Raw genomic sequence first — 13,264 nt, forward strand, 5'->3', positions numbered from 1 at the left:
AGGGAAGAGAGTTAAGCGCAAGTGACAGCAAGGCCCTCACCACTTAGGAAATAAAGGGGTTCTTTTGTGGCTGGCAGGCAAGGTCTTGTAACCTAGGCAATCTCTGAACTGACAGTCTCTTGCTTCACATCCCAATCTGCGGTTAACCTGCCACCAGCTTGGCAAGGGGTGGTGGTACTTGTTTTATTATGAGATAGGGTCTCCCTATGTAGCTCTGGCTGGCCCAGTACCGGCTTTGAAGACCAGGCTGACCTGAACTCACAGAGATCCCTGTGTTTAATGCCTCTGCTGGGATTAAAGATGTGCGTCACCATATCGAGAACATGATACATACACATAGTAAGAACATATATATTCACGTTAAGAACATAAATGTGTATATATGCAAACACGCATATATACATACATAGGGGAAAGGAGAGAGAAAAAACTAGACTCACATCCTTACTATGCTAATGACTAGTTATTATATATTTATCATCTGGGTTTTTTTTTTTTTTGGTTTGTTTTTTCAAGACAAGGTTTCTCTGGTTCTGGCTGTCCTGGAACTCGCCCTATAGACCAGGTTGGCTTTGAACTCACAGAGCTCCACCTGCCTCTGCCTCTTGAGTGCTGGGATTAAAGGCATGCGCCACCACCCTGCAGTTGTGATCTGGGTTTTTGGGCCTGCTCATTTATAAAATAGAAACGATGAGTGTGGTCGTGTGCCTAACGTGAGGCTCTGGGTTCGGTACGTTCTCCTCTTCTCCCAGCAGCCCAGGAATGCTCTACCTCCATTGTGGGTCAGGTGTGTGCCGTGCTGGGTGCTTAGCCTAGATTACATAGTAAATGGTAGCTTTGAAAGGAATACAGTGTGGGCTGAAGAGATGCTCAGCAGTTAAGAGCACTTGCTGTTCTTTCAGAGGACCCAGGCTCACTTCCCACTGGCGTGGCAGCTGACAACTATCTGTAGTTCTAGTTGCAGGGGATCTAATGCCCTCTTCTGGCCTCCAAGGGCACTGCTTTGGTGCACTTACATGCCGGCAGAACATTCATACACATAAAATAAAAACAAATCTTTAAAAAAAGTACAATGACTTACTTAGGATGGCTTAATGGTAAGGGGTGGGATTGGAGCATCTGCCTGGCACGCAGAAGAGACGTGACCTCCTTTCCCTTTTATTATTTGCTCTATCTCAGGAGGGCCACTCAACACCTTTGTCCTTTACAACAATCTAAAGTTGGTGTCCCATGATACAGGGGCCTCTCTCAGGACCTCTGCTCACAGTTACACCTGTCTGAAAAGTGCTCACTGGTACATGGAGGTCCTTTTCACTTTTGCTCACTGAGGTCACAGAGGCCCTGGACTGACCGCTCAGGAAGGACATCTATGTTACCTTTGGGGGTCCTTCATGAGTCAAATCTGGCAGAGCCCTCCCAAATACAAGGCGTGCCCCGACTCCTGGGGGTAAGGCTCTGCCCCCCATTCTGAAGGTTATCTAAAAAGGCACAGTACATAGAGGCTCACAGGACATGGTAGATAACGAAGTCATCTGCTGGGAATGGCCGGTGAGAAGTCATTTTAGCGGGAGCACATTGGATTTTCACTTCTACTCAGGAGCTAAATTTGATCCTTTTAACTTCATTTCTCCAAGAGTGTTTCCTTGGCTACTGTTTGTTTTGTTTTTAAACAGTTTAAATGCTCTTCCCCCTTGTGGTTGCTGTAGACTGATTACAGCTGGCTCAGACCTGTTCCAACTTGGTCCTTACCTTTCATCACAATTGTTTCCCATCACTCCAAGGTTCCAGCGTGTTGTCAAGGGATACGAGTATTTGTTTGAGATGTGTCCACGTCACTGCTCTTCCTCCATTGCTGTTTCTCCTGGGTACATGTATGTTACACACAAGCACACACAGAGATGATTGTCCCTTGGATTAGAGGACACTATGGCAACCCTGCTCCCATGATCCCGAGCAGAACATCTCACCCTATGGAGGAAGGCTGGTTTTCTGATTCCCATGCACACTGCAGTGGGGTTACCAGGAGACAGTGGGACATGGTCATATTACCTGTAGCACACAGCTTATTATGAGATTTACAAGCTGTGACCTCAGGGGCACACAAGATTCTCTGAGCTCAGACTGGGGAAGAGGCAGCGCCCTTCCTCTAACTAGAGAAAGCATGTGACTGTGGCCTGGGAAAGTACCTGTGCTGGGGCCCTTGCTGTTGCTGGCCTGTTCTTCACTGAGCAGATCTACGGAGGCAGCCGAGCAACAGCAGAAAGCAGGTCGTAGGACCAACTGCTTGGCTTCTCTATTTATCCCAGGCAGGCCAAAGTAAGGATACCATCAAAGTCCATCTTGGTGAACCAATGAGTGTAAAGCTCATGGGGTCACTAACAGCAAATATGGATGAGGGGAGTGGGGGCACATGATCCCCCCCCCAAATATGAGTGACAGTTTATGGACGCTGGACTCCAGGAGCACACACGGCCTACAGGGATCCAACAGGCTGGAGAGAGACCTTGTTAGGTCTTTTAATTACAAGCCACACATCACACCACACACACACTACCAAACCACACCCCAGTCTCCCCCGCACAAAGGCTAAGAAATATGCATTTATTATATCCATAATGATGCCCTCCGTGTGTACGTGGGTTGAGAATCAGAAGTCACATCAATAATCCCAACTCTAAACCTTTCCAGATTTATTTTAGGTTTTTTTCCCCTTATATCACTGACGCCACCGTGTAAGACTCACGTATCTTCCCACTTCTAGCACGTGACACTACTGGGCACAGCCCCAGAGCCCACCCTCACTTCATACAGCTCACACCAAGTTACAAGAAGAGAGAGCTGGCTCTTAATTTTTCCTTCTCCCTGGTGGTTTGTTTTAATCTGCCCCTCTTTTTTTTTTTTCAAGACAGGGTTTCTCTGTGGTTTTTGGAGCCTGTCCTGGAACTAGCTCTGTAGACCAGGCTGGTCTCGAACTCACAGAGATCCGCCTGTCTCTGCCTCCCGAGTGCTGGGATTAAAGGCCTGCGCCACCACCGCCCGGCTTTAATCTGCCCCTCTTAATCTTTTTTTTTTCTAGTTACCTGAAAGTTGTGCAGTACTTTCAAAATCCACTTCCATGTATTTTAGCTGGTCTGACAATACGAAGGGTAGCCTATGACCTTTTAATATAATTATGACTAAAATTGAGTAGCAAAAGTGACTATATTATTTTTCAGTTCTGGGTGATAAAGATTTATGTGAGCATTTCTATTACTCTACCTAACATCTGGTGAGGCTGGGAGGCAAGGAGTTCTTTGTGATGTCACAAAGGAAACAGTTGTCTTTGGTTCCACAAATATTGATAAAACCTTGTAAAAACCCTAGTTTATAATCCAGTGGGCTGACTACTCCTGTCTGTGAGAATGCTCCTGCATAGGAAACATCCTTGATGCCGCAACTTTGGTTTTTCCTGATCTATCAGGAATTAAAGCACCAGGCACTTTCCCAACTGTCCCTCTGGTGCAGTTAAAAAGCACCTGTAAACAGGAGCTGGTCACAACTCCAACTTCATGCAATCCTTTATTTACATTGTGGTTTTGACAGCCCTTTTCTAAAATATCACAGGGAAATTTATAAAAGAGATCAGACGCATGATTTTGGAGGTAAGTGGGTCACTTCACCCCTATGAATATGAAATGTGTTTCACAAATATTGATAAAACCTTGTAAAAACCCGTTTATAATCCAGTGGGCTAACTACTCCTTGCTCTGTCAGCCCACTCATCCCAATCTCTCTGGGGTGCTAAATTTGTACTTAAACTGTCTGTGTCAGAGCTGAATTATTTAAATAAAAAAACAAGGACCAAGGAGAAATGATCTTTGGTAAGAGACCAAAGTATGAAATTTAGGAGAGTGAGGTTTACCCATACTTAAAAGTAATTTTCAGTGTGGTAAGATTTGGAGATCAGAAGAACCTTTCTCCTCCCAGTTAGATGTGATTCAGGGACTTGGGTTCCAGCTACTCAACAGCCAGCAAAAGTTAACTCAAGACTGTGGCTCTTGAGTTCTCTCACAATGATGATTAAACATGCAAGGTGAAAGCAATCTTTCTTGGGAGAAGTCAAAGGAAAGTGAGACACCAGGGAAGAAGTTCCCAAGAGTTGATTGGGTGTCTAGGGCATTTTTGTAAGATTAGAGCAGAAACTGGACAAAGACTGGGAATCCTAGCCAGGCTGGCAGCACACAGCTTTAATTCTAATACTTGGGAGGTAGAGGCACGTGGATTTCTGAGTTCAAGGCCAGCCTGGTCTGCAGAGCAAGGGACAGCTACAGATACATAGAGAAACCCTGTCTAAAACCCAGAATCCTATTGTGATTGGTTGTTTCTCTGCACATATCTGGGCCAATCAGAGGTTTACACACTCTTGTGCACATTCTTCTGGCCCACTCAGGAGAGAGTGGTCACACTTTGAAGCCCCTCTGTTCATCTCTGATTTGCTTTGAGCTTGGCTAGTTTGTTGTCTTCCTGGCAGTGCTGCCAGCTCTTCCAATCCTGCAGGTGTTGCTGATCCAACCAGGGTGGGTCTGTAAGTGCTCACCAGCTCTCGGCTCTCATGTATTTCAGCAGAGTGGGGAGTGATTCCTATGGTATTACCACGACACTGCCGCAGTCCTTTTTGATTGTCCCGCACTAGCTCCTTGTCTATGGGTGTCCTCGGGAGGTTTCTTGTTAGAAGCTGCTCTCTAAGTTGTCTGTTACAGTTAGCCACATAAAAAATTCAAAAGCAATGTGCCTTGTCTATGTCTTCCAGGGTTTCATGGGGCTGGCCAGCCAACTTGCAAATATCAACTTTATTTCCAGATGTAGAGTAAAAGGGGGCAAAGAAAAAAAAATGTCCTGACCCTGACTTGACCCCCTAAGTCCCACCAATCCCTGAGCTTGCCCCAGAATCAAGCTACAAAACTCCAATCCCGAGCCACCCTGGAACGCTTTCTTCCTCCCCCGACCAAGAAATCCTACATAAGGTCTGCACCGTGAAGTTTGCTGCTGTTCCTTACCCGAGGCAGCCATCCTCATGGATTCTTCCTTCCCAATGAATCTCGAGTGAGGTCTGTTGGGCAGTGCTACATTTTCGTGGGAGCCTAGCTTTTTGCCAGAGCAGATAAGAGCAGAACTGTAACACTTCTGTGGGGAAACTTTTCCCTAGCAGAGCTGTAATCTCACTAGACCTGAGCAGAGCTGTAACACTTCGCTGGCATTTAAGATGTTCTAATAATATAATAATTATGGCAATGAGATGTCTGCTCCTGGCAGCACCAATCTACTTTAGAGAAGATGATAGGTATCAAAGAAACTCCATATGGAGTTTGCTTTTTTTGTGGCAAAAGTAAGCCACTGGGTAAGAAAGTGTCCTTGCCTTGACTGCTGACTGTATGCTGTCGAAATTGGACAAGCAGGACACAAAAGAAAGCAACTGCTGAACTTTGCCATGACAAGGCAGGTTCCTACTTCACAAAAATGTCTGTCAGATATTCTAGGTCTGCAGGCTTTAGATGGATGCCCCAATGTTACAGAGGAACCTTGGCTACTGTCCAGGCAGTCAGCTGTCTGCCATTTCTTAGATCTGGAATTTGCTTGCTCTGTACTTGCTGTTTACTCAGGTATATACTTCTTGGGTCTCTGATGGAGTCGAAGACTAGTTAGTTATAGTTTTCCTTGTTACCAAGTTCAAAAAAAGAAACTTACAAAAGAGGTGTAAAGTGTATAAAGTTGAGAGACATAATAGTTTTGTGTTGGTAATACAAGTTAGGATAAAAGAAAAATTAGGCACAAAACTTGGGACTCACCAAGACAGGATAGAAAATGGAGCATTTTCTCTGAATTTGTGAATGTACTTCTTACTTGATAATTATTCTTATTGTATAAAATTTTACTATGTTAGAGTTAAAACCTTTCTTTTATTTTTTCCCCGTTTTTCGAGACAAGGTTTCTCTATATCTTTGGGCCTGCCCAAGCCTGTCCTGGAACTAGCTCTTGTAAGACCAGACTGGCCTCGAACTCAGAGAGATCTGCCTCCGCCTCCGGAGTGCTGGGATTAAAGGTATGCACCACCACCGTCAGGCTAAAAAATTCTTCTAAAGGAGAGGATTGACCCCTGAAGCTGTCCTCTGACCACACATAATCCGTGTCAGGAAACAAGGGCACACCCTAACAACCAACAATGAAAAAACACACATTTCAGAATGAGTAGACTCATGAAACATCTGTAAACAAGAATAAATTTAATTTCTTTTAAAGATTTAATGGTATACAAAACGTATATGGTATAGTATCTTTAAGTAATACACTTTTTCTCTCCACATCAACATTAAACACTATTAAACAGCTTATCTCTGCTTGCCTTGTCTGTATCTATGAGATACACTATTGAATACAAATAAGCTTTACACTGCTCCCTTCCAAATAAAAATTAAAATTAGTACCTAGGAAATGAAAAGAAAGAGAAAGCATAAAACTTGAGTCAAATGATAAGTTTTTCTTGTTGAATATGCAAAAATATCTGGGCAATTAAGTTACATTTTATTGGCATAAAGTTGCACTGTGATCTCCTTATATTGTATAAGGATACTCCAACAACTGATTTCTTAAATAAGTACCAAAAACAGAATTCACATTGACACATTCCTACACAATTTTAAATGTGAGAGCTCACACAGCACTCTGATTGGATACACTAAGTCAGTAAGTCTTTGGAGATGTATGCAACTACAGGTTATTTTAACTGTGACCTTCCTCACAGGAAACACCTGCTCAACAGTGAGTTAGTTCTCATTTACCATGGCTTTCTTTTTACTTAACATTGATAAAATAATGTAAAAGACCCTTTTGCACAATTCAGGTTTTGTTTAACAAGAAACTGGCTGTATCCATAAACAGAATCTAAAGTTGATTCTTAAATAAAATCCCTCTTAGGAAAAGGTCTTCATGAGGCCCCGGATTTGATGCTCAATACTAAAGGAAAGTAGGGATGGACACAGGGAGGGAGGAAGACATGGTTTTTAGTGCAGGCTTTTAAAGATGCCTGTGAAGCTGGGATAGTAAGGAGTCGTTTTTCCCGTGGCCAAAGATCTAGTAGAAAGCTAGCATCATTATCATGCAGCACACCAAACTGAGGAAGACTCTGCCACTTAACCAAAAAGCTGTGTGATTCAGTTTCTTTAGCTGAATGTCTGTAACTGAGCAGCCAATAAAATTCAAAGACACTTGACTTTGGTTAATGATACTGCACCAAGTGACAGGGAATCACTACCCTTCACAGAGCAAAGTTTCCGATTCCCCACTGTAAGAGCCCTTCACAAGTTGGAAGCATTAACTTCTACCACTGCTAACGTCTCAGCTATCATTTGTATCGAGGTGCTTTTCAATGAGAACACTAACCTCTAGACTATGTGTGGGGCCAGCAAGCTCAATTTGCACACACATTTTTGTGTCATCAATTCCCTCCTGAAGGAAAAACGACAGTCACACTTTTGTGAAGTGTAGGCAAAAAATCAGAATTATAACATCAGACGAACAGAATTTGTTGCTTCTGATTCTTTGGTGGAATTTCCAGACTGAAGATTCAGATCTGCTGACTCTTCCTGAGGAAATATAATCTTATCAGGCGTATAGTCGTTCCTCTTCAGATCTACAGTCACAATCCCAGAAGGGGAAGTCAGTATGTTTATAAATAAAAAATTAACAACATTTTCTACATTATTTTTCCTCCAAACATGTCAGAACTATTTCCTTAAATCTTAAACTTAATAGTCATACATTTTTATACAATTATTACATGAGGATCACAAATCAGTAAACTGTGGAAGTATGACACTATAGCAACGAACCCAGTACAAGGTGCCTGCTTTCGTTATCACTGAAGTGTGACAATACGGTGCAGTAATGAACACAGCACAAGGTGCCTGCTTTTGTTATCACAGAAGTGTGACAATACGGTACAGTAATGAACACAGTACAATACAGTACAGTAATGAACCCAGCACAAGGTGCCTGCTTTCGTTATCACAGAAGTGTGACAATACAGTACAGTAATGAACACAGCACAAGGTGCCTGCTTTCGTTATCATCACTGAAGTGTGACAATACAGTACAGTAATGAACACAGTACACAAGGCCTTGCTTTTGTGAAGCTTACGAGGTCAAAGTCTTATACCAGAAAACCTCCCATGCTCATGGACTATTAGGGAAAGATTATGAAAATGGCTATCCTACCAAAACCTATCTACAGATTCAATGGAATCTCCATCAAAATTCAATGATCAATTTGAAATTGATCATGGAGTTCAGCTTAAGACCTGATGCCCTGAATCAGATACAGGACAGACCTGGGAATAGGCTTCAATTCATTGGCACAGCACAGGACTTTCTAAACAGGACCCAAAACAGGATTTCATGAAACCAAAAAGTTTCTGTACAGCAGATAAACCACCATCATTTGAGTGAAGAGGAAGGCTACAGAATGGGAATTATCTTTTTAATAGTTGACATCTGACAGAGGGTTGGTATCTTAAATACATACACACAAAAATTAAATACCAAGACACATACAATGCACTGTAGAAGAAGAGATAAGACTTTAAGAGCCAGAGGAGGTGGATGGACACAAGAAAACGGTATCTTTCAGACACAAAAGGGTAGCTGCATGTAAGAACTCACAGGTTTTAACAGCATGCACAAGCCTCATGCAGACCAATGTCAACGGGGGGGGGGGGAGGGCAGAGGTAGACATCAAGTTCTACCCAGTCAAGGAACTATCTGAGAGAGAGACGCCAATTTTCTTTTAAAAAGAAAATGCTGTTCCTGGGATGCTCAGTTGGAAGAATACTTGTCACATAAGCATGAGGACCTGAGCTCTAATCTTAAAACCCACATAAAGAAAAAAGTAAGTCAGATGTAGCTAGGTGGGAAGCAGAGGCAGGCGGATCTCTATTTCAGAGCAAGCCTGGTCTACACAGCAAGTTCTAGGACAGCCAAGGCCACAAGTGAGAACCTGACTCAGATAGATAGATAGATAGATAGATAGATAGATAGATAGATAGATAGATAGATAGATAGATAGATAGATAGATAGATAGATAGATATAGATAGATATAGATAGATAGATGGAATATCCAGGAATATATGGGCACGAATGGACTTAGTGGGTTAAAGAAAAAGAGGACACAGAGGCAAGAAGGGAGGGGGTGAGTGGCAGGTGGTGGTGAGTATGATCAAAAGCCACGGTGTGGAACTCTCACAGAACAATTAACCCCTCACTTTTGGGAGAGGGTTTATGTAGTCTTTGTTAACCTGAAATTCTCTGTGTAGCCCAGGCTGGCCTTGATCTTGGAGATCCACCAGGCTCTTTCCCAAATGGTGGGATTCAAGGTGTGCATAACTATGCCCACCAAAAAAACATTCTTAAGAAACAGAAATTTTCACAATCTAATCAAAGTGCAGACTCTTTTAAAAAATTAAAACTCTTTTATCTCTCTTAAATTTTATTTTTAAGGAAAATAAAATTTATTTTCTCCCTTCCTCTAAACCCTGCTTACTTCTGTATGTGTACAAGTGTTTTGCTTGCATGTACGTAGGTGCATTACATGTGTGTCTGGTGCCCTGCCCTTGGAGACCAGAAGAGGGAGCCAAATAGCTATAAGCTTCTATGTGTCAGTGTTGAGAACTGAATCTGGGCTTTCTCTCTGCAAGACTCAAAGTCTTACTGCTGACAACCTCTTTAACCCCACTTAACATTGTTTTAATATTAGAAAACCAAATGCTTTCAGGAACAAGATAAAATATACTGACCTTGCTATTCCTATCTTAGCACTGCACTAGAAAGTCTAGGTAGTGTAAAATGTCAAAGGTAAAAATAAGATACACAGTATAGAAAAGAAGTAATGAAATTATCTTAATTATCTATACAGATAATCTTGAAAGTGTGAATCAAGAAAAAATTTGCTATTTTTCTATCACAACCTAGAATTACTATTTTTGGCATTCTTCAGATGTAATAAATACGTTAAATAGACTAATGTGTATTTATGAAGGAACTGCCACAGGAATTCCAGACCAAATCTTTAAACCCATGGCTTTACTGTTATAGTAACAACTCTGATAACAATTTATATAGCACATGGACTAAAAACACATAAGCCAGGCATGGTGACAACTGTATAATTTACAATACCCCACAGGTTAAGGCAGCCGAATCTTGAGTTCAAAGCTAACTTGGGTTACATAACAACAGAAATGAAATGAATATTTTTACCTGGAAGTTTAAGCTTTCGACAGCAAGAATTACAGTGATGTTTGGCTCGGAAGTTTTTTATTGCATCTTCTCCTAGATTGGCAGGGCCAAAAACCATGTCACAGGATCTGCAGAATTGGTAGGTAAAAAAGGGAGCTTATTCAAGTGGACACATGGAGTTTAAAAACAACAAATTACACCTCAATGGAACGGTTAAATCTTATTACCTCTTCTCTTCAGCTTTTATCACGGACGGGTCAGTCAAGTTCTCACCCACACCTTTAAATGTATACATAAAAAGGACAACATATATTATGCAATCTATATAAACACTTATGTTTACATAATAAAAAGGTCTAGAGAGATTTTATAGCATTGTTCTTACATTACATTGTTAAATTATTCAAAGAAGCACTTTTCCCTCTTGCTATTTCATAACTTGATATTTCAGCACTCCACCATATTGGAGATATGCTCAAAATTATATCTCAGAGTGGGTGAGGCTGGCATGGATGCTGATATTTGACATATTTGATTACACACTGTAAATAAATGTCATTGTCATTGGTTTAATAAAGAAGCTAAATGGCCAATGGCTAAGCAGGAGGTATAACTGTCTAGGGACTTCTGGACAGAGAGAGCTCTGGGAAGAAAAGCAGAGTACCCAGTCAGACTTGGAGGCAGGATAGACAAAATGGAGATGAGGTAAGGAGTACAAAGAAGAACACAGTTACACACAAAAGTTCCTGGTGGTTCCCAGCAGCTGAATCAATGTATGCAGGTCTATATATGCTGCGGTCACCAGCACTAGTAAAGTGTGCTTTTCTATTTGAAGGCTTTTAAAAAGTCCTACAGAATATTTGTTCTGCCTTTTGGTCATTTATTTATTATTCTTTACCTTCAGTCTTCCCCAGAGGAATTAAAAGTTGGTTGAATCCCTTTTTAATAATCACAAATACTTAAACCCATTACAGTGAAACCTGATTAAAACGGTCCAGTTTTACAAATGGAGAATTCAGAATTAAAACATGATACCAGGGCTCAGCTGGCAGAGTGCCTGCCCAGCATACACAAATCTCTGGGGTCAAGTCCAGCATTGCATAAACTGTGAAGGTGGCACACATCTGTGTTCAAGGTCACCCTTCAACACACTGAAGTGGAGGTCAGCCTGGGATAAATAAGACCCTAGTTCACAAAAGTAAGTAACAAAATAAAAGAACAAAAAAAGCAAAGCAAAGCAAAACAAACACCAATAGCATATTTCTATTTTACAAAAGAGTTTTGAAAAACATTTAGTTTGTGTAAAGATGCATCTGCTATGCTGGATGTACAGAGTTCAGATAGGAACTTTCCGTCAGTTCTCTGTCTCCACTATGGAGATTCATTGGTCAGGTTGGCAGTTCAATAATCTCCTGGGACCCCAAATACTGCTACTTTTTACTCAATGGATTGGAAAAGACCACCAATAGTGGATAGATGGGCACTCATGTGTAAGGCCAAAAAGGAAGTCAGGACCTACAGCCCTTTTTGAAAGTAAACTGGTAGTGCTTTATTGAAATAAAATTGCACTAATCTCTAAAATAAGCCAATTTAGGAGCCCACCGACAGATGAGAGCAGCAACAGCTCTGTAGCAGCAAAAGTTAAAACTGGAGAGTTCCAGGCTAGTAAAAGGCACACAGTGAGATTCTGTCTCAAGGAAAATAAATATAAGCCGGGCAGTGGTGGTGCACGCCTTTAATCCCAGTACTCGGGAGGCAGAGGCAGGTGGATCTCTGTGAGTTCGAGGCCAGCCTGGTCTACAAGAGCTAGTTCCGCCAGCACCAAAAACTCAAAAACTACAGAGAAACCCTGTCTCGAAAAACCAAAAAAAAAAAAAAAAAAAAAAAGAAAGAAAGAAAGAAAAAGAAAAAGAAAAGGAAAATAAATATAGATGCAATTTTTAAAAGAAAGATGGCATTAGTATAGTGCTTGCCTAGCATATTTTGAAAAATCGCATGTGAGGGGGAGGAGAAAAAGGGTTGAAAGAGTCTGGAACACTTGTAGAAGTTTCAGCATTCTACCATTAGGTGTGCTTGTGTGCTCCTTTAAGTCCTAGCACTCAGGAAGAAAAGGAAGGCCGGTAGGCAGATCTCTTGAGTTTATGTTTGTAGTTTGGGTTCCAGGTCAGCCAAGGAAACAAATCAAAGATACACTGTTAAGTCTGTCAAAACCAGAAAGACAGATAGAAAAACAAACAGACAACCAGGGCAGGGTGCTGTGGGATAATGCTTTTATATACTGTAAAGATCTGTCTCTCGTATTGGCTTAATACAACACTGACTGGCTAGTAACCAGGCAGGAAGTATAAGCAGGGCAACCAGAATAGAATTCTGGGAAGAGAGGCAGAGACAGTCACCAGCCAGATGCAGAGGAAGCAAGAGGAAGCCTTACTTAGAAAAAGCACCAAGCCACGTGGCTAGACATAGACAAAAATTATGGATTAATTTAAGCTGTAAGAGCTAGCTAACAATAAGACCGAGCTAATAGGCCAAACAGTTTATAATTAGCATAAGCCTCTGTGTATTTATTTGGGACAGAATGGCTGTGGGACCAGGCAGGACAAAAACTTCTGTCTACAGCAGGGGAAAGAGTTTGAGCTTTTTCTCTTGGCAAAAGTAGCTGCCATGCAAGAAGCCAAATACCTAAAACCACCCTACTATAGGAAAGCCCATGTTAGTCACATGGACAGAGAGTGAAATCAGGTAGTGAACAGAGAGCTAAGAAATTTAATTCCAATTAAACTATTATTTTTTTTAAAGATTTATTTATTATGTATTCGGTGTTCTGCTTGCATGTATCCCCGCAGGTCAGAAAAGGGCACCAGATCTCATTACATATGGTTGTGAATACATGTGGTTGCTGAGAATTGAACTCAGGACCTTTGGAAGAACCGGCAAAGCTCTTTACCAATGAGCCATCTCTCCAGCCCCCAATTAAACCATTATTATTAAGTTTT

The 13,264-nt window shown here is 41.6% G+C and overlaps 1 protein-coding gene across 3 annotated transcripts in view; it reads right to left on the minus strand.

Moving 5' to 3' along the window:
- Positions 1–6,245: 6,245 nt before the first annotated feature.
- The window catches only part of Trpm7 (transient receptor potential cation channel subfamily M member 7), an 86,423-nt gene continuing 79,404 nt past the window's right edge, over positions 6,246–13,264 (minus strand). For all 3 annotated transcript variants that reach the window (XR_012909702.1, XM_075962067.1, XM_075962068.1), the window contains 3 exons: positions 10,496–10,547; positions 10,290–10,396; positions 6,246–7,666 (listed from right to left, as the gene is read on the minus strand). Coding sequence is in view for 2 of the 3 variants with exons in the window: in XM_075962067.1 (XP_075818182.1) it covers positions 7,536–7,666; positions 10,290–10,396; positions 10,496–10,547 (290 nt within the window). In the remaining variant the exon portion in view is untranslated. The remainder of the gene's footprint in view (positions 7,667–10,289; positions 10,397–10,495; positions 10,548–13,264) is intronic.

The sequence above is a fragment of the Microtus pennsylvanicus genome, chromosome 2, assembly GCF_037038515.1.
Source record: "Microtus pennsylvanicus isolate mMicPen1 chromosome 2, mMicPen1.hap1, whole genome shotgun sequence".
NCBI lineage: Eukaryota > Metazoa > Chordata > Mammalia > Rodentia > Cricetidae > Microtus > Microtus pennsylvanicus.